The sequence below is a fragment of the Lithobates pipiens genome, unplaced genomic scaffold, assembly GCF_037356315.1.
Source record: "Lithobates pipiens isolate NorthernLeopardFrog02 unplaced genomic scaffold, aLitPip1_a1.2 Scaffold_16, whole genome shotgun sequence".
Taxonomy (NCBI): domain Eukaryota; kingdom Metazoa; phylum Chordata; class Amphibia; order Anura; family Ranidae; genus Lithobates; species Lithobates pipiens.
The window spans coordinates 64142688-64165004 of record NW_027507748.1 but is presented as its reverse complement, the minus strand read 5'-3'; the positions used below and the strand labels follow the sequence as shown (position 1 = coordinate 64165004).

General features: G+C 41.2%; 1 protein-coding gene across 7 annotated transcripts in view; it reads right to left on the bottom strand.

Moving 5' to 3' along the window:
- The window catches only part of TIAM1 (TIAM Rac1 associated GEF 1), a 553722-nt gene that overhangs the window by 131927 nt on the left and 399478 nt on the right, over positions 1-22317 (bottom strand). For all 7 annotated transcript variants that reach the window (XM_077480001.1, XM_077479998.1, XM_077480004.1 and 4 more), the window contains 6 exons: positions 15669-15893; positions 12334-12519; positions 8387-8533; positions 7644-7718; positions 5882-6052; positions 2141-2245 (listed from right to left, as the gene is read on the bottom strand). In XM_077480001.1, coding sequence (XP_077336127.1) covers positions 2141-2245; positions 5882-6052; positions 7644-7718; positions 8387-8533; positions 12334-12519; positions 15669-15893 — 909 coding nt within the window. The remainder of the gene's footprint in view (positions 1-2140; positions 2246-5881; positions 6053-7643; positions 7719-8386; positions 8534-12333; positions 12520-15668; positions 15894-22317) is intronic.

Here is a 22317-nt window from a genome sequence, read left to right as displayed (position 1 = left end):
TAGAGATAGGCTCAGGTGTGTTCAGGATCCTAGTCCCAAACCCACCTGCCTGATCCTGCCAGGAAGCCGACACTGCGCACTTCAAATCACAGGCAGCAAGACATTTCCCAGTTCGCAGCTGCACAGACCGGGAAATGTCTCCATGCCTGTGATTAGCAGCGTGCATTTCGGCTTCCTGGTGGGATCAGGCAGGTTGGTTGGGACTAGGATCCTGAACACACCTGAGCCCAGCTCTACTAATGAGATATTTTGGGCCGGCAACCCAGAGTGGAGACACCAATCACTGTGGCACCACGACAAGCTTTGGGAGTTTCATAAACGCTGTCACAGACAGGTAAATGTTGTTGGGGGGTGCAACACCGAATGTGTCACAGACAGGTACATGAATTTGTCAGTGTCTGCAATGGAGAAGGAGTGTTCTCGTTAAAGGACAAGTCCACCTTTGGGAACATGTTACATGTTTCACCCGTTTTTAGGCAACATGCTCTGGCTCCTGCTGCCTCTCGTCAATCCACCCTTCAAATTGCGATAGCGGGCAGGGGAGCTTTTCCCTGCACCTGCTGTCACAATTTGAAAAGACTGCTCCTTCCACATGCTTGTGTCATTCATTCACAGAGTTCTGTGATCGAATGAACTACAGGTACTAACAGCCTTTGCGGCTGAAGGCTTGTAGTTCTCAATGAACAACCAGGATGCTGGTGAGCGCTCTTGGTAGTTCATTGAAGCTTCCTGTCATTCAGTAACTGTCTGCCCGTACGGGGCACAGGCAGACGGTTATGCAGACAGTCTGCAGGAGCCTGAGACTGGACTCGTGATCTGCTGATTGCGAGTGCAATGCTTTAAAGGCTACTACTAAAAAAAAAAAATAATAAATACATGCACATTTTTTTTACCTGCAAAGAGGGGAACTTATCATTTAAGGTTGTTTGATTTCAGTCAACAAATAACCCTGACAGGTACCTGTTGCACCTTAACCACTTCAGTCCCAGAGGGTTTTACCCTCTTAATGACCAGGCCATTTTTTTGCAATACAGGACTGCATTACTTCAACTGACAATTACGCGGTCGTGCAATGCTGTACCCAAATAAAATTGATGTCCTTTTTTTCGCTGATAAATAGCGCCTTCTTTTGGTGGGATTTTATCACCTATACAGTATTTCTTTTTTGTGCTATAAAACAAAAAATACCGCCAATTGTCGAAAAAAAAAAAATATATATATATATATTTTTTTTTTTACTTTCTGCTATAATGCTATAATGAATATCAAAAAAAAAAAAAAAAGGAAAATAAAATGTCTTCATCAATTTTGGCCAATATGTATTCTACATATTTTTGGTAAAGAAAAAAAAACAATTACGTGTATATTGATTGGTTTGTGCAAAAGTTATAGCGTGTACAAACTATGGGATAGATTTATGGACTTATAATTTTTTTTATTGTTGTTACTGGTAGTGGCGTCGATAAGCGAATTTTAGCGGGACTGCGATATTGCGGCTCACAATTCTGACACTAAGTGACACTTTTTGGAGACTAGTGACACCAATACTATCAGTGATAAAAAAAATGCACTAACACGGTATAAATTATACTGGCAGGGAAGGAGTTAACATCAGGGGTGATCAAAGGGTTGACTGTGTTCCCTGGGAGTGTTTTCTAGCTGTGTGGGGGATGGACTAACAGGAAGAACACAGATCCTTGTAAGCAGGAACATGGAACAGAAGATCTCTGCGTACTACGCAGTCAGAACAGGAATCTGCCTGGTTTATATAAGCAAATCCCCATTCTGCCTCTCTGTGGAGCCGCTGATTGGCTCCGCCTCCATGCAGCGGGCGCCCGCAGTATCTATTGCACAAAATGACACACAGGTACATTGTTTTGCATAATTGAGCTGCCCTGCCGCAGTATATATGCAGTGGGCAGTCTTTAAGTGGTTAAATAAAGTATCACAAAGATACCTGGAGGGAGGCAGCCAGCCAAGACCACCAATATTGCATCAGACACAATTTTGTATAGTTATAATACTTAAGAGGTATGCTCTGCTTACAAACAATGGCGCCTGTATAGCTGCTTTGTGGAAAGATTAGCGACCTCCACAAGCTATGCAGTGAACAGGTAAACGGAGGAGAAGCGGTACCTACCAGTTCATAGATCTCTTCCTCAGGTCTTGGAATATAATGCTGCTGTTGGTTGTTACAGAGGAATTTCAGGCAGAGATAATGGGCATTGTAATCCAACTGATGAGTCTGCAACAAAAAGGCAGAAGGTATTTTATAGTGAGCTGTGCATTGCACATTACTGCACAGTATTCACATCTCTGTACATTAAATACCTTAAAAACACACTGAACTAGAACATTAGGTAAAAAAATAAATTAAAAAAAGCACAACATTGGAAAAAAAAAATGAAATACTCATTTTAAATCCCATGTTCCAATGAGGGTGGTGATGAAACTTAATTATTTACTAGGATCCAGGAAATACTAAAGCACTATGAAGGAGCATCTGCTTGTAATATCCTAGCTTTCCCCGATCTGCTCTGCAAACAATGAACCCAGAAGTGCTCGGCTCTGAGCATTTCCGTGCTGACTGCTGTAAAAATCCCAAGTGAAATGTCAGGTAAACAGCCGATTTTTCTGCCTAATCTGCTTGAGTAGAGAGAAGAGGTGACATTGACACAGCAGCATGACGACTGCCAAGTTTAATGGCAATAAGGAGGTTCCATTCTTAAAGAGGCCCTCATGAAGGCAGAAACTGTTTTGAGCCCAAAGGGAACATTGTCATCAAATCACTCAAAACAATAATTGGAATGTTTCAAGTCAACTGTAAAAAAGCTGCAAAATCTCTCTCCATGGCCAAAGTAAAACCTACAGTTAGGTCCATATATATTTTGACACGGGCACAGTTTTCATTTTTTTCAGGCATTTAGCAACACATTCAAGCTATATTATATGGGTTGAAAGTGTACACTCTCAGGTTTAATTTGAGGGTATGTACATTCAAATTGGAGGAAGGGTTTAGGAATTACAGCTCTTAAGAATACCCACCTCCCCTTTTTTCAAGTTATTAAAAGTAAACTGGCAATTGAATGCCGTTTCATGGTCAGGTGTGGGCTACTCCTTCGTTTATTAATTATTAAGCAGGTAAAAGGTCTGGCATTGATTCTAAGTGTGGTATTTGCATTTGCAATCTAGTGCTGTGAATCTACACCATGTGTTCAAAGCAGAGCTGTCCATGCAAGTGAAACAGGCCATTGTAAGGCTTTAAAAACGAACAAAAGGAAATCAGAGATAGCAGCAACATTAGGAGTGACCAAAGGAATAGTTTGGTACATTCTGAGGACAGAAGGTGGCTCAGCAACAAAAAGGTCAGGACGTCCACAGAAGACAACAGTGGTGAATGATCGCAGGATCCTCTCTATGGTAAAGAAAAACTCCATTCACAACATCCAAACGAGTGGAGGACACTCTCCAGGAGGTGGGCGTATCATTGTCAAAGTCTACAATCATGCGAAGACTTCATGAGAGCAAATACAGAGGGTTCACCATACGGTGCAAACCATTCATAAGCCCGAACAATAGAAAACCCAGATTAGACTTTGCCAAAAAACATCTAAAAAAGTCAGACCAGTTCTAGAAAAGCATTCTTTGGATGGATGAAACTAAGATTAGTGTTATCCATCCAGCTGTAAAGAAAAAAAAATTGGGATGGTAAAAAGGAAAACCAAGTTGCAAAAGAGTAAGGAAAACCCAGAAAATGTTAATATATTACTAGCAAAAAGATCAGATCGTAGAATGTAGTCTTTATGGTGGATATGCATGCTTCAATAAATGATCAATTTTCCATCCAGGCTGACCGATTCACTTTGAATCTGATCAAAAGCAAATTTAAAATTGATTGGAAGGGAAGTTATGGTTAATCAGTTTCTCATTCAATTGTTTTGATAGGGCTCAAAATTGATATGGTCCACTAACAGACAAAAGAAAGGTGAATAAAGCAACTAGATGTCTACACCCAGGCAATGCCAGGCTGCAGTTTCTAAATTTGTCACGATACTTTTACTTTCGATACTTTCTCGAACACAACTAATGGGATGATCACAGTGCAGTGGGGAAACCTGATCCTAGCTGTGGGTTGGATGCAATCTTGTAGTGGGCCTAGTTTGGAGACCCTTTCTCTGGATCAACTGTGGGTATAGAGTCCTGTTAATGCCAGTTTTGATTAAATCATTTTTTGATTTGCTAGTCTTTATGGACTTAGCTATGTAAGTAAGTATTCCATTTACAATGTGGTTCTGTGCTTCATCCACTAGATGGCAGATGGGCATAAGAAAACAATACACATTGGGGATGATTTACTAAAACTGGAGAGTGCAAAATCTGGTGCAGCGCTGCAAAAAAAACTAATCAGCTTTCGGATTTATTTTTGTCAAAGCTTAACTGAACAAGCTGAAATTAGAAGCCGATTTGGCTACCATGTACATCTGCACCAGATTTTTCACATGTTTTAGTAAATAAATCCCAAAGTCTTACAAGTTATAATGGCACTGATCACTACTTTTCATGTTACTTTAACTTGTGACGTCAGTCAAAAAAGTTTAAAGTGGAAATACTACTACTTTATAGATTCAATAGCCACAACGCTAGTCACACAATATACAGAAGTTGGTGCATTTCATTTTGCTTAGAGCAAAGTAAAAAAAAAAAAAAAATCTTCCCATGTACCCAATGCAGTGACCCATCCCTAATTAGTAGCCTTGTAGGAAGTCAAACAATGTCTTCGCTCAGACTTCTTTCACACTCTTTCAAACCGCCTCACAGTCATTCAAGTGTGACTTTTCACACTCGGGCTGTGCGCTTGCGGGGTGTTCCAAAAAGTCCTGCAAGCAGCATCTTTAGGGCAGGTTGGGAGCGCTGTATTTAGCACTCCCAAAACGCCCTGCCCATTGGAATGAAAGGCAGCGCTTCTGAAGCGTCTGAGAAGCACCGCAACACAGGAGTTTAACCCCTTCTTTGGGGTTAAAAGCACCCCCTAGCGGCCGTAAAGTGCTGCTTAAACAGCAGTAAAGCGCCACTTAAATGAGCGGCCCTTTACAGAGAACGTGGCCATGGCCCCAGTGTGAAAGGGGTCTCACTGATTAGAAGTAGGCAGGTTCAAACCATCGTTGCACATTGTTTGAGGAGGTGGTCGGTTGCCAAGTATGTTATCTGGCCATAATGTGGCAATTATGGCAATATCAAATGAGGGGACTGGGCCCTGCTAGTCTGAAAAGTATGCATGGAACCTCTGTGCATGCGTGTCAAAAGACTGTAGGATACAGGATGGAACCATTTCTAAAATGAGTAGATATTTGGGTGGGGAGGGATTTTCAGGCTATAAGTTTTCTAGCAAGGAAAAGTATTCAGTTATAGCCATTCCTTCATGATTTTGTCCCGCAAATAGCTGAATATATCCCAAGACATATGTCAAGGGGTTACATTCAAAAGGAATAGTGAAGGTTGAGGATCCTACAGCTCGTGACCGACACCATCAATGCCTAAGCACGTGAAGTAAAGCAAGTGCCTGGTTATGTTGCACGTCGGGTTCAGCTGAAGTCTTATCTTAAGCCCCTTCTATGCGTCTACTCAATAGCCAACAAACCTGATGGATGACATCTTCGGCAAATCGGATTTCAAAGCAGTGAGAAGAGGCGACGTTACACTGCAACCATGCAGACTCTGGTCACCATTTTCTTTTTAAATTCACCCTTCAAGTTCTGTCTACCATGCTACTCTACATAGACCCCTTTCCCTGCATGGAAGTACCTCCTATCGAGTACAGAAGCTGGCTTATGCCATGAAACAACTCCGCAGGTTACTTTAAACCACAAGGACTGAGAATTACCTTACAAATGAACGCTAAGGCATCCTTTGCTGTATCCTCTGGATGGATGGCAATTAGGACTGGTTGGTCATTTGGCAAGCATACCCAGGAAGGTGTCAGGTATTCGTGCACCCAGATATCAGCATCGGCATTGTGAGAGTGGACGCTGGTCAAAGGCACCTCTTTTTCCTTCTGTGAAAACAGAAATTGAAAAAAAAAAACTTTTTTTGACTTGCATGTCAATTTTCATCTCTTGTAGTACAGTACAGGACACAGGCTTTAGATTTATAGGTCCTGTGTTATAGGCTGCTACCTTTAGGTGACAGGACACTGGCAAAGCTTTGCCAAACACACACCCTGGGCATACTGGGCATAACCCTATAATTTTACCTCAGTCCATGATTTTGTTTTATCAAGCAATACAGAGTAACAGAGAAAAAAAAGAAGGGAGGATGGCCTGTGTCCTGTACTCTAAGATGAAATTTACAGGCAAGTCAAAATTCCATTTAACTTAATTGTACAGTCAAGGACACAAAAAGTAATGCAAGCAATTGAGATATTGGGTCTCAATTTCTGTGGGGCTACAGTGTTGGTTCAAGATCAGGGTGATCCAGTCTTACAGGTCAATGTCACTGGTTCTTATTTAGGGGTCATGAGTGTATACCCCTGGAGGGGTCTGGGTTCCATTGGGATCGACTACAGCCCTGGTCCTGTAAAGCAGTGGTCATCAACCTGTCCTCGGAGCCCACTAACAGGCCAGGTTTGCAAGATAACTGAAATACATCACAGGTGATATCATTTGCTGCTCAGTGATTGCAGTATTCTAGTCTGCATCTCCCCAAGGTAATACATAAAACCTGGTCTGTTAGTGGGCCTTGAGGACAGGGTTGATGACCAATGCTGTAAAGCACCCTGATGCCAATTTAATGCACTGCACTTAATGCCAAGGTGAGCGTCCAAACAGGATGCAGTGCCCAAAGCAAAATTACAGGCCATCCCTATAGTGTCAGATCCAGGTACAGCTCCCAAGGTTTAACAGAGGTTGCACCAAACCCAGATATAAAATAACTAGTTAAGCATTGAATTATTTCTCCATAAGGAAGAGGTTTATCACCACTTTTGGACCTTTTTCTCATGACAATTCCGATCAGGTCCACCTGTCAATTTGTTTTTCGGAGGACCTGATCAAATGGTCTATTCATTCCTATGGACCAGAGAGTATATATAGATTTGTATCTGTTTGCGCCCATCTACCTCTGATTTGGTCTGCTAGAAAAACAAAAAGGGGATCCGTCCACCTCAGGCTAGGCAATTCGGATCTGAATGATTAAAGAGGAAGTAAACTCCCCGGGTTTGTTTGTAACTATAGGTAAGCCGATAAGGCATAGCTATAGGTACCGTAAAATGTCTCCTAAACTTACACTGTTTAGGAGATATTTACTGTATACGCCGCCGATGATGATGATGTCATAAGCGCATGCGCTCTGAAGGAACAGCTGTACAAGCCGTTTCTTCTGAGCCCTGTGCCGTGACCGGTGGCTTCTGTGTGCATGTGAGGGAGTGACATAATCGCGGGTCTGGCCACTCACAGCGCCAGAGCCCGCAAACCCGGAACACACACCGGGGAAGATGTCAGCCGTCTCAGCGGCGTGTGGGTGCCGCTGGAGGGCTTTGTTTTAAGGTATTTAATAATAAACTATAGGACAACCCTTTTATATATGACAGTTCATTTTATTTATTTATATTTTTGGAAGTCTATTACCTTTTTGTTTTTTGACATTACCTTGTCTTCTGATATAGTATCATCAAAAATTCCCTCCAATGATTTCTTGACAGAGTCTGAACCATCATTAAACACCTGTCATGTAAAAGAAAAACATTTTTTATAAGGAAAGAAAATGAACATTTCAAATACTTGCATCCTTCCAAGAGAATGGCGCTCTTTTTGTTAGTAGGTAAACTTAGGGCCACTTCACACCAAAAAATGGTGTAGGAAGCATGTGTTCTGTGCGTGTTTCCTGTACCACATTCAAAACACACTGCACTTACAATCTGCAACAGATGTCTATGCAATGCTACCACCACAAGTGCAGTGCATTTGCCTGCACTGGATTGGATGGTACAGAAGTACGAGATTGGTTGCAGTGCATTTTTTTTTAAAGTAATGCATGCTTACTTTGGGGAGATTTTCATTTACTTCCTGCTGCGTCTATAAGACAAGTAAACGGAAATCTCCCCAACAAGACAATGACAGCAAAAAAAAAACCTGATGGGGTTTAAACCCCTTCCTACTAAATAAAAACATGCAACCTTGGATATACGTATAGTGGTGAGATGCTGGCACGTATGACAGAGTAGAGTGTACATGATAAAAAGTCATGTGTTCATCGTAAATGGGAAGTGGCAGACCAAAAAAATTTTTTTGATATGTAATGTATATAAGCTGCCCAGTAAAAAATAAATAGACTGACAAAAAAAAAAAAAAAAAAAAAAGACAATTGCCTCCATTCCTTCTGTGTATCTCACCTGATTAAGGCTTGGCCTCCCTTGCTTTTTCTTAGAAGTTGTGTCAAGACCCCAGATAGAAGAAAACCGGCTCCTTCTCTTACTGGCAGATCGTGACATGGCTTGTGTCCGCCTTCTCACCCCGGACTCTCCTGTACGAGCGGCCACCTATAGAGAGACATGAATGTCATTGTAGGATGTACAGCATTGGATCTTTATTTAAGGAAAAATATCAGATCTGTCCATTCTTAAAATGATCCATTTTGTATCTGCAATTTGAAGAATTGAAAAAAAAAAAGAAGATATAGTTATGTGTGTCAATAGGTGGGATAACATGTTGGAGACGCAAATTTAAATTTTACCAGATATAGCAGCTGCGACAAGCGGTTTCAAGTAGAAATAAGTTTAGTAAAGCCCCCCATGACTATATGAAAAAGGACGGACTCAACCATCCAGTGCTTGACTATGGGCTTGAAAGCCAGATGTAATGCACTTTGCAGAGGTAGAGATGGTGGTCAAGGGAAGCGTCTGAACCCATGACGTGAAATAAACATTTTTTTACCATTCGTTTACTAAACATTTATAGACGGTAGGTAGGACCACAATAGCTGGAAAAGGGAACTTGGTTGAGCAAAAACACTTCTGAATAATGGAAAGTTGAGACATGACTCAGATTGTGGCACCACATCCAAATAGACACAAAAAAGAAAAACCAAGGATGAACATGGACTTTAAATTGAAAGCCACTAGTAGATCCAAATGAAAGAAAGAGCACTCAATTGATTAAAAATCCAAATGTATTATACCATCATAGTAAAAAACATTTTAAAATCAAATCTTGATTTTGAAAAAGGGCATTTCATATATGCTAGTGTCTCAAACAGGTCTGGCCTATGTGAACACAAAATAACCTGTCGATATGTCCATAGATATGGTGGACTCTGTGGCTGGTATTTAGAGATGGTCTTTCATATCAGGGCCCCACAGGAAATCGAAATACAGAGGGATCCTCAGTACCAATAGGATCCCCTGAGGAAGCAGTTTGGGCATTTCTACTGCTCAGTGCAGGGTGACGCAACTTCTGCACATGCGCAGGAGTTGGTCATCCTGGCACACAGGGACTGTGATGTAAGTTTACATGCTGTAGAAGACTGCAAAGTAGGCAGATAGGTATATTTTATTGCAGAAGAGAGATTGTATATTTCTTCTGCGATAATAGCCTCCCCACTTGCAGTCAGTTATCAAATGTCTTCCGTTCCACTTAAATTTTTTTAGTAAAAGTTGAACAAAATTATATAATGTGAATGGAGGAGTTATTGGCCATGATCCATGAAAATAAAAATTTGGTTCAGAGACTTGTGGTTTCCATAGAGTTCTCTTTTTCCCCAGAATTATTGCCATTTCCAAGCCATTAGGCACTTGCAATAATCACCTGAGATAGCGCTGGGTTCACCCTCCCATCGGGCATCCCCCTCCCTGTCTCTTTCCCCTCCTCTTCTCCCCCCCATTCCTTCTCTCCCTCTAATGATCTTCTATCCAATTTAAAATTTGAAAAACATGGCACTAAGTTCTTAAACCAGCCTACAATACAATCTTCACTTCCACAGAATTACGCATTTTTCCTCGTTTCCGTGAAGTCTGCTTCAGCACCCAGTTCCATTCCCTTCACTCCACCTACACGGACCTCATTAGAGAAGTTTCCCAAGTGGATACTTGAGCCCATAAATGTTGGAAGAGCCTCACTTGTGCCGTTCGCTATTCCTTGTAGATTGTAATCCCTGTCATTGAGTGTACCACCATTATTGCAGCATTATGCCAAATTGTTTTTATTTTTTTTATTTTTTTTGGCTACTGTCACTTTGCCATATCTTTCAACTAAAACTTTATTCTTTTAAAACATTTTTTGCCAAGTGGTGGCTTACTGACAGGTTCAGTTTGCACTGGAAGATGACAGCTGAAGAATCGATCTGTGAAAGTTCTCCTTTCAAACACTTGAACTTCTCGGTTATAGCAATGTAAATCTAACGCATGCTAAATTAATAAGCCTAACGATTTTATGACGGAGTGCTATAAAGCAGCACAGAAGATATTCTGTAATCTTGTGGTGTTGAAGGTCTCCCACCTACAAGCTGTTCTTTTATGGCTGTACAGGGGGGGAGTAGCACAGGATGAAGTAGCAGACTCACCCACCTGCCGGAAGCATCAATTATAGAGTTCTCATCTGTTTTAATACATTCCCACACATTAATCTATGATGTGCCCATCTCCAACATGAAGAATGCAGTAGGTGCTGAATACTAAGTGCTCTTTAAAGCCTCTGTGCACAGGCCATTCATCCGCACATTCAGGTAGATAACGTACATGCTATTCAGGAAGCAGGGATCTGGAACACAAGTGTCCTACAGGATAATGACTTTTATGTGCAAGGAACAGAAGGCAGATTGCCTGTGGGAGTGAAGCTGGCAATCTAACTGTCCATGTTCTCTAACACCTGTTTTCCTGGCAATAACTTCCTGCTACTGCCATACCGGGGAACAGGGAGATCAGTGGAAATCTGCAACGATTTAAAAAAAAAAAAAAAAAACCTAACTAAATGGCATTTACCGTAAGTTGCATAAAGCACCGTTCATAAAAAATAAAAATCCATCCTCTGGTGCATCTAAGTGCTGCTGATCTCCTGCTGCCTTTTTTTGCAGCCATTTCCCATCTACATGCACTCTAGCCATGGCTGAATGACATGTTTTAAGGCAGATTTCCTAACGGTCACCACAGTGAGCCAGGCCTGCCCGACGTGTTGTAGTCTTCATCTGATGCATGCATGACCGTGCGGCAATGCAAAAGTACAATTGGGGGACAAGAGAGTTGACACCCTATAACATGAAGTGTTGGGCACACAACAGGAAGTGTCTGAAACAAAGGTCTTCATTACAGGATCACGAGATATTACTTTAACCACTTCAGCCCTGGAAGGATTTGCTGACTTCCTAACCAGAGCACTTTTTGCGAATCGGCACTGTGTCGCTTTAACTGACAATTGCGCGGTCATGCGTCATTGTACCCAAACAAAATTTACGTCTCCTTTTCCCCAAAAATAGAGCTTTCTTTTGGTGGTATTTGATCACCTCCGCGGTTTTTATTTTTTGCGCTATAAACAAAAAAAAGAGCGACAATTTTGAAAAAAAAAGTAATATATTTTACTTTTTGCTATACAGGCACGCCCCACTTTTAAGTACACAATGGGGTTTATTTACTAAAGCTGAAAAATGTAAAATCAGGCTCATTTCTGCATAGAAACCAATGAGCTTCTAACCCCAGATTGTTTAATTAAGCTTTGGTAATAAAACCTGGAAGCTCATTGGTTTCTATGCAGAAATGAGCCCGATTTTGCACTATCCAGCTTTAGTAAATAAACCCCATTGTGTGCTTAAAAGTGGGGTATGCCTGTAATAAATATCCCCCAAAAATATATAAAAACTTTCCTCAGTTCAGTTTGTATTCTTCTACATATTTTTGGTAAAAATTTGCAATAAGCGACTGGTTTGCGCAAAATTTATAGCATCTACAAAATAGGGGATAGTTTTATGCGATTTTTATTTCGAATGGAGGTCCCGCTGTCAGAATAAAATTAAACAGTGGGGAGGATTTCTGCATCCAAATCGAATGAGTAGATGGAGGAAAGGAGTTTTTTTTTTTTTTTTTTTTTCATTCAACCTACTAGCTGAACAAAACTGACCCATGTGTGGCCAGCTTTGGAGATGAATCTGTGGGGCACCAGAGGCACAGCATAAAGGAAGGCTGCAGGAGCTAGGAATAGGGTATTACAGCTCAATCCTCTACCTTTAGACCTAAATCCTTGCAATATTTTATAATATATATATATATATATATATATATATATATATACATATACACACACATATATATACACACACACACACACACTTTAGTAAAACTGCAACAGAAATTACCAAGGCATGAAACGAGGACACAGAGAAAATTCCCAAGCGGCCCATGGCAACTTTAGTGGGTCGGCTTGCAAAAGCCAGTAAGCGTTTTGGGTTTGGCAGTTCGCCCCCCTGCAGGCTGGCAAGATAGCAGCGATAGCGGAACAAATCCATCTGGAACTGCTCGAGGTTCTGCTCCCAGACAAAGATCTGCCAAGAGACAAGAATGTCATGAAAAGAGGAAAACTGAAATAAAAGGGTGTTATAAACAAATGCATACATAAAACAATTCATTTTAAAAAGTTCTTACTAAACCCACAATGGTAAAATCAGTCTGAATATGCAGCATGCTTGTTATACTCACTGTGGAACTTAAGGGGTTAATCCTCTGCATTGTGTAAAAAAAGCTGTTTGATCCTGTATGCATAGATCCTTCCCTCCTGCACTGTATCTGGGGAAGGCCAGCTAACACAGGCAGAGTAGCTGACCTGCACATGCTCAGTTGTGTCTTATGCTGTAGAGAAGTGGTCATCAACACTGTCTTCAGGGCCCACTAACAGGCCAAGTTTGCAAGATAACGAATACACCACAGGTGATATCATTTGCTGCTCAGTGATTGCAGTATTCTAGTCTGCATCTCCCCAAGGCAATACATAAAACCTGACCTGTTAGTGGGCCCTGAGGACAGTGTTGATGACCACTGCTGTAGAGGACATTTCCTTGTTGAGCTGAACTAGCCAGGTCACATGATATTGACATCACACATGTGGGCGCGTATACAGGCTGCAGTGGAAATCTCCTCCTTCCAGAACTCTCAGCACCAGAGAAACTGCAGTTTATCACTGACCGTGGTATATAGATCAGCCAAAAAGGTATATAGTGTCAATATTTTAAATGTAAAAAGAAGATTTATAAGCCGTGGGCACTGTGGAGGGGGCAGATTAACTATTTTCATATTACTGGGTTTAGTAACACTTTACGTTTTGTAGGTTACAACATTTTTAAACACTTGCTGGGGGTGCCCATGTACACAAACTTTGCTTGCGCTACATGTTACATATTGCCACACGTCACAGTGAGAGCAACAATTCTCAGGCCGTTATTCACGGTTAACTATAAAACTGACCCCAAAGAAAATTATAGGGTACCAAAGTTTGCTGTCCTTTTACAAACATGCATAATTTTAAAGTTTGGCATGTTCGGTATCCATTTCCTCAGCAAAACCTCATCTTGTGTATTATCGCATTTATGTGCCCAAAAATGAGCTTTAGTGTTTTTTTTTTTTTTTTTTTTTTACTGAACATGTGAGCTTGACAAACCATTGAGCAAATAATGCATGTTATAAAACATGGAATTAGCACCATTTTGTTCACCAGAGTCTCTTTCAGAAAATATATACTGTTTAAGAGTTTTATATAATCTTCAGGTTGAAAATTATTTTTAAATGCGTGCAAGAACCACAAAACCAGATGTTAAAGAGAGCAGGTTAAAGCCCAACTCCAGGTGAAAATGTCAATTTCCCACCCTTCCACCCCCTCTAACCCATCATGTAAGGCTAATTTGTCTCCTCTGGTGGAAAAAGAATTTATTCACCTAAATCCGTTACCTGGGTCCCTTACCTCATGCCATTTCCTGCTGCAAGGAGCATGATCAAGATGTGCAGGTCATCACTCAAAACCCCAGCCCACCATCATCCCCTTGCAAAGGAGGGGTCAAAGTGGGCTGTTTTTTGCCCGCGTTAGGCTTTAAAGCAACTGTGTGGCAATGCCAGTACCGTGGTAAACCAACAAAAACAGTCTGTCATGGTGCAATTTATAGTGAACCAATGTATGTGAATCAATGTAAACTATTTTTTGTGTTCAGGCACAGAGAGGTCTATGGAGCTCAGTAGAGCTAAAGGTGCAAATAGAGGGTGGAAAAACCCTAATGCACAGATGCATATCAATGGATGGCAGGTGGTTGAGTGGTAATGACCCTAGAAAAACTGGTCCAACCGTTTATAGCTGTGCTCTTAAGAGCTGTAGCCATTGGCCTGTGACAACGGGCTTTGGGCTGCTGTCAAGACCATCACTTTGGCACCAGTTTGAGATGCTTCTGTAATCATTTAGAAGTCACTGACCGGGATATACGACGTGCAGTTAACCTCCATCTGACCCGCTTCAAGCAAGTTTTGCGCTAGTATAGACTTGTATGGGAATGTAAAACCCATCTGAAGTGAGCAGCTGTATGGTAGTTCTATCATTGCTACAAATCCTTGACTCTCCTGCCAGACCAAGGCCAACCAAAGAATCTCTAAGTGTTTGTTCTATGGTAATTATGCCTCATCCTTACATCCACCTTCTATACCTTCTGTTTGTGTAACCTTCTTGTAAGTCTACAACAAAGAAAATGTAAATAATCTAGTCTATATTTATGATAAAGGCGCAGTGCCTCACAGCAAGATGTCAACAGGAATGAGTCATAAATTTGGGTGTTGTCTATTAAAGGTCCAAAAGAAAAGGAACTGTCTCATTTGAGTTATTGCTCAGTGAACACTGAAGGGTCAACAATGCATTGGGGTGCGACTCTGGGCCACAAGGGTGATTGAAAACAATGTTTGCTCAGAGAATTTCTTACCACAAATTAAACTTGATTTATGAAGATGCACAACAAAGAAAATTAGTTCTGTTAAGTGTCTTGTCTGGTAGGTACATCTAATGACTTCAGATGGCATTTTCTGATCAGGACACATTTCAGTGTCCAAGCTTCACTTGCCCCCTAGAGGTGTATTTTGGTTTTGTGCTGTCCTAGACAATACTAAAATCAGACGCACCCCATACTACACCAGGAGACTCCCCCCATCCACTGTCCCCCGAAAAAATAAAATAAATAAAAGCACTAACTACACTGGACTCTAGACGATCACAACCCGGGACTCCGACCTGCTCTGCCAATTGAGCTACTTCCAGGATCGGAGGCTGCCTCCTGCTTCCACTTCGGCCCCCTGTCACCATTCAGCCCACAGCCACCCCTGGTATCACCTAGGTGCAGTCCACACACCACAGACATGCCACTGCTTCTCTGCAGTTCTCGTAGTGTACCTTCTGCCTGGGGGGGGTGCCTTGCCGCTGAAAAATTCAGCCCAAGGCAAATGTTTGCTTTGTGGTAAATACGCCTCTGCCTCTGCCACCACGTTCCTGGGCCAGAAGGAGTTTATGGTGTTGGAGCTTTGCTCAGTCAGAATAGTCTATAATACTATTATACCTGTCAGAGCCCCTTTAGGGCACCACCAAATGGAAAACAAAACTCTACACTGAAAAAAGAGAAAGAGCATAAAAGGTGACTTTTGACCCAAGTTGGCCACCCTTATCTTGGAGTACCTGATCGAGGATGGTTTTCTTCTTTTTGTTGTCTGTCACAGAAGAAAGCTGCATCTCTCCCATTTTCTTCATCTTCTCGTCCATGTCTATCTTCTGCTCCAGTTTTTTTATTTCTGACTTCAGCAATTTGACCGTATCCTCCTTATGGTGCTGCCTGGCTACGGTGGTGGCACAAGCGGAATGGATGGCGGTGATCCAGTTCTCTAGCTCTGTCTGGCTGTTGGTCTAAAAGGAGCAGAGAACAAAAATGGACACATTCAAACTTAATAAATCCATGGACATGGCACACCTGTACACAGCCTCACCTCTATAGAGAAATAGAATAAAAGCATTACAAGTTAAACAAATTGGGACTGATATAAATCAGCCAAATTCCTTAAGCCCCATATACATGGGCCGAATGTCGGCTGACATCCGGTCTGTGTGTATGCCAGCCAGTCCGACAGAAGCCTCGCAATCAGCGCTCTCAGCAAATGGCTGAGTGTGCTGACTGTGGTGCTTTGGCTGGGGTGTCCCTGTCAGAACACAACAGCTTAGCGGAGAAGATCGCTGTACTAACATTGGATCCTTAATACAGCGGCCCCAACTGGAGCTGACTTTTTTCTTCAACCCGTTGGGTTAAATGGAAAAAAAACTAGTGGGTACCAGGCTTTACTTGGTCCTTGTTATGAAATAATTCTCAAAGCTACATTCGGAAAATCTAGCCATGGATTGTACAGATTGTACTTACCTGCAAAATCGGCACTCCAAGATAGACACACTGACAGAGCGGCTACCGTCAGCTTCCGCTTTTTTTTTTTTTTTTGCTAAAGTCTAAAGCGCAACTTCACTCTGTCAACATTGAAATTTTTAATCCTTATGCTGCTAGCATTAGTAAATAGATAGGAAGGTATGTTATATTTACTGGTTTTAAACTTTTTTTTTTATTTTAATTTTTTTACATTTCTTCAGTTACTTCCTAGTTTCTGTGCTTGGGTAAATGAGGCGATACATCCCAGGAGTATTCGGGGGGGGGGGAGGAGGGGTTTTCTCTCTTAAGCACACCCTCCTGCCTGCATGCCTGTGCTAAGGGCAGATGGATTCCAGGAAGTTAAAGATGCGAATCATCTGCCCTTACTCAAGATGGCCAGAGGTGATTTCTCAGCAAAATGAAGTATGGAGACATGAATGGATGGGGGAGTTTGCTTTGAATGTTAAAAATGTTTTTGGTTTGTGGTGCTCAGGTGCAGTGTAGTTTCGCTTTAAAGGGGTTGTAAAGGTTCATTTTTTATTTTCTAAATAGGTTCCTTTAAGCTAGTCCATTGTTAGTTCACTTACCTTTTCCTTAGATTTCCCTTCTAAAAGTTTTTTTTCTGTGTGATTTTCTCACTTCCTGTTTCTCCTCAGTAAACTTCACACATCATCCGAGCGGTGTTTAGTCAGCCAGAACAGCTTACTGAGGAGGAACAGGAAGTGAGAAATTCAGACAAAGAAAAAAAAAACATTTAGAAGGGAAATCGAAGGAAAAGGTAAGTGAACCAACAATGCACCAGCTTAAAGGAACCTATTTAGAAAATAAAAAAAAACATTTCCAACCCCTTTAAACACGCTGAAGATAGAAGCCGTTTGGCTACCATGCACAGCTGCACTAGATTTTGCACTTTCCAGTTTTAGTAATTCAACTCCATGACCTATAACCCCCCCTCATTTTGGTCCTATCTATATAGTTGTAAATAAAATGCACTATTTCAAAAATTGTTTCCCAGTGCTAAAACACAAAAAAAAAAACACTTGTAGATTTAACTATTTTTTTTGGGTACAATTCTCCTTTAATTGGTGTCAGGGGGTGTCTCCTATGCATACATACATTTGTCCCTCGTTCCCATCTCAAAAACTTGGAGGTATGCTATAATGAAAGTGCCATGAGATAGGGTAGGGTGCAGAAAAGGATAAGGGGGCTAAAAGAGTATGCATCTCTTATAATAATGGGAGTCATCAAGCCATGCTGTTGTGTTAAGCCTAATGCAAATGCATGCCACTAGAGTTTTTTTTTGTTCAACCCAGTGGGCTTGAGACCAAGAGTGCTGAACAGGAGTTGGTCGGCTGCTCGTTTTCCAGCATGCTCCTGCAACATAAGCTGGCTATTGAACTGGCCAATGTCATCCGATATTTGGCCCGTGTGTACTAGGCTTTAGACTCCATATTGCATGATCATTACAGACACATGGAACACATGAACAGTAGCTTCCTGATGGTATCTATGACGCAGACCTATTGCGCTCCTGATTAAAGCGTGCTATATACCTCACAATCCGATTGTAAAATTGCATTCAGGTCCACCAACATCTGTGTAGGGGGCTGACCTGATTGAAGACAAATTGACTAAACCAGTGATGGCGAACCTTGGCACCCCAGATGTTTTGGAACTACATTTCCCATGATACCCCACTACACTGCAGAGTGCATGAGCATCATGGGAAATGTAGTTCCAAAACATCTGGGGTGCCAAGGTTCGCCATCACTGGACTAAACTGTTGGGGCAGCGCTTCACATCCCATAGTTTGATAAACAAAGGAGATTATGGCCTATTGGGGCTTAATATAGGTTACAACTGGTTGGAAATTCCTCTATGTAAGGGACCCAATAAACACTTAAGGACTTCTGGACTAGATGTGGTTAAAGTTTGGTTGAGCTAAAAAAAAAAAAAAAAATCCTATTTGCAAGAGTGACAGATAATAATTAAAAGGCCCTGGCAAAAATATGATGGTGTCTATGGACCTTTCTTTGAGTTTCATAAAATGAAGCCAACAATCTATGCCCCTTTGTAAGAATAGCACCTGTAGTTTCTCTACGTGTTCTGTAGAATTAAACGGTATTGTTACTCGCTGACTTAGCAGGAGATGTGCCAGAGACCTGTGTGTTATTGCTGGAAGAGGACAAGTTTACTCTCAGCTTTCTGTGAATGGAAGTTTCTTAATGAGTCTTTAATGGTTCTCCAGCATCAAGAGCAAATATTTGGGCAAGGTGGTGCTTCCAGAACTGTCTCTGAGGAATGCCATGAGCACAGCTAAAAATATTTCACTCCATCCTGTAAACCAGCCAAGGAACTGTTTACTATTACCCTTCTGTGTCACTTTTCAACCCGAGAAGTAACCGAAAAATGTTCTGCGCTTTACTACCAGTGTGGTCACCGGCACTGGAAGTGAAGAGGTAGTGAATCTGCTCAATAGATACAAATAGAGGCACATGGGGAAAAAAAATAAAAATAAATACATTTTCTTCCCAAGACCTGGTTCACATCTATGCAGGTTGCAATTGATGTGTTTTTTGTGTGTTTTGCACACGTTTGACACTTTTTATTGAGTTTTTAATGTGTTTCGTGTTTTTGAGGAGGTGTCAATTGTTATGCAGGAGAAACCAGCAGAAATGCATCTAAAACGCGAATACTGTATTTTTGATGTGTTTCCACTGAAGTCCCTGACCCTTTCCAAGAAACGCACCAATGGAAAACACAGATGTGAACGTGACTCATAGGAAAACATGTTAAAATGTACTGTAGTGCGTTCTGAAAAACTGAAAAAAAAAAAAATGCATAGGTGTGAATCAGGCCTGAAGAGCAGTAGCAGCGTCAGCCAGCGTGTTATTGTGGTTTGTGCCAATGGTGGGAAGATTTCAACTAAATTCCTATGTAATCTTCACAATTATTGGCCTTATCCACTTCATACCTGAGATCTACTATTAGAACATTCAAATACTCGATTTAATGAGGGGCCGAAAAGTAATCAATGCAACCTTTCAGAGGTTGGATGAAAGGTTTATTGTAGTAGAACATTTTTGGAAGTTAAAGGGACCCCACTGACAGTCCATTTTAACAACACTCCCCTTAATTTTTTGCAAGTCTTTTACCTACAAAACCAACCCTTGTGTATGCATCCAAAAGCCCTGCTGGTCACCGCCATCTTGAATGCAATACCGTCAGCCCAAGACTCAGAGCTGTCACTCAAGTAGCACTCTAGAGTATAGCAGTGGTCTCCAAACTGCGTAGCCTTTTCTTGCCTATAGCTGATCCTTGGGGCACTAATCCTCCCACTGATATGAGCCAATATTCCTCCTTCGTGACACCAACAATGGGGAACTATTTATCCTACTGGCACCAACAATGGAGCCCTTTTTATCCCATCGACACCAAAGTTGGGGCACTTTTTCTCCCATGGACATAAACGGGGTAGTATTCCTCCTACGGACAGCAATGTTGGGGCACTATTTCCCCCCTAATACCAAAGATAGAGCATGGTTTACTCCCACTGAATGTAGGACATTTTCTACTACTGTCACTGCCCACAGTCTAACATTCCTCTTTGTTCCCCCCCCCCCCCAGCAGCTACATAAAAGCTTACATAAGGAGGTAAGTGGCAGGGCTGAGGAGCTGTCAATAAAAAATGGTTTATAGAAAAAAAAATGCTTCAAGTAAGCATTTAAAATACTTTATGTGCTTTGACCTGCAACTTTTTAGGTTGGTGACAGTTTCACTTTAAATAGTATATAAAACATATAATTCTACTAAAAAGAGGGACAACTAAGGGAGAAGGAAGGGCATAGGAATTTGGTCCCACAAAAGGGGCAATCTTTCCAAATCAGGGTGAGTTGAGAGCTACAGGTTTGGAGCATTTCTAGGGAGCAGGAGGTGGTTCTTTGCTCTTATTAAACTGATGAAAAAGTCAGTAAGTTGAAGTCATGTTTTCTTAAGTTCCTGCACACTGCAATTAATGGCGGTTTGTGTTACAGGCTGTGTTCATCTAAAATACCGGTAGCATCAAAAGCAGCGAAATGTTGGAAGCTAGTTAAAAAAAAAAGAAGAAAAGCAAAAGAAAAAAAAGAGAAAGTTCAAAGGCAGATCAGAAAACACATGCTAACTAAATGGTGAGTACAAAGTACAGCAACAAGGAAACCACAGATTTAACTTTACTATATGCTTTCATCAATTTAAAAGCTGTAGAAAACGCATAAAAAGATTCCCATTTGGAAGCTTCTAATGCTTATGAAAATTATCAGCTTTTTTTTTTGCATTAACTTCTGAAAAAGTGAGAAAACACAAGAAACCATCTAAAATTAAGAACACCTGCACTATTATCCCTTAACTACAGTGACTTGAAAAAGTATTCATAAACCTTGAAATTCTCCACATTTTGTCATGTTACAGCCAAAAACAAAGGTATTCTATTGGGATTTTATGTGATAGACAAACACAAGGTGGTTTTCAATTTTTTTTACAAATATCTGAAAAGTATGGCGTGCATTTGTATTCAGCCCCCCTTTACTCTGATACCCCTAACTAAAATCTAGTGGAACCAATTCCCTTCAGAAGTTACCCAATTAGTAAACAGAGTCCACTTGTGTGTAATTTAATCTCAGCATAAATACAGCTGTTCTGTGAAGTCCTCAGAGGATTGTTAGAGAACCTTAGTGAACAAATAGCATCATAAAAACCAAGGAACACATCAGACAGGTCAGGGATAAAGTTGGAGATTTTTAAAGCAGGGTTAGGTTATAAAAAAATATCCCAAGCTTTTAACATCCTCACAGAGCACTGTTCAAGCCATCAACTAAAATAGGAAAAAGAGTATGGCACAACTGCAAACCTATCAAGACATGGCTGTCCACCTAAGCCGACAGTCCTCAGCAAAGAGAGCATTAATCAGAGAAGCAGCTAAGAGGTCCTTGGTAACTCTGGAGGAGCTGCAGAGATCCACAGCTCAGGTGGGAGAATCTGTCCACAGGATGACTATTAGTGCACTCCACAAATCTGGCCTTTATGGAGTGGCAAGAAAAAAAATCCATTATTGAAAAGAAAGCCAGAAGTAGTCCCATTTGCGGGAAGCCACGTGGGGGACACAGCAAACATGTGGAAGAAGGTGCTCTGGTTAGATGAGACCAAAATTTAACTTTTTGGCCTAAAAGCAAAACGCTATGCATGGCATAAAACGAACACTGCACATCACCTTGAACACACCATCCACACCGTGAAACATGGTGGTGGCAGTATCATGTTGCGGGGATGTTTTTCTTCTCTCATCTAGACCAATAAAAGCTCCTGTGATTGGCGCATCTTTATAAATTTTATCCTGGGTTGTTGTATGAAAGTTGGATTAATTAAGATGCATTAATGAAGGGCTGTAAATACCCTTGGCTATGTTATGAATCTGGATGGAGTGTAATTTTTATTTTTATTTTTTTGTTTATGTTGTAATCTTTTGAAACTTCTAAACATATTGAGATAATTGGAAAGGCACATACTATGATCTATTTCATACCTATGAGCTTACTAGAAACTACATGACAAGAAAAGGAGTCGCTGACCACCTGTTTGGTGGTCATTGGACAGTAACAGAATTAGAGAGACTTGTCAGGTGGGAATTCTATTCACCATGGCTCAAAGCTCAAGGAAGCTCTAACAATCTCTGAAGGAACCCTAGGGCAGTGTTTCTCAACTCCAGTCCTCAAGGCGCCCCAACATGTCACGTTTTCAAGATTTCCCTCAGATGAAACAGCTGTGGTAATTACTAAGGCAGTGAAACTGATCAAATCACCTGTGCAAAATAATGGAGAGCCTGAAAACATGACCTGTTGGTGCACAATGAGGGCTGGAGTTGAGAAACCCTGCCCTAGGGTT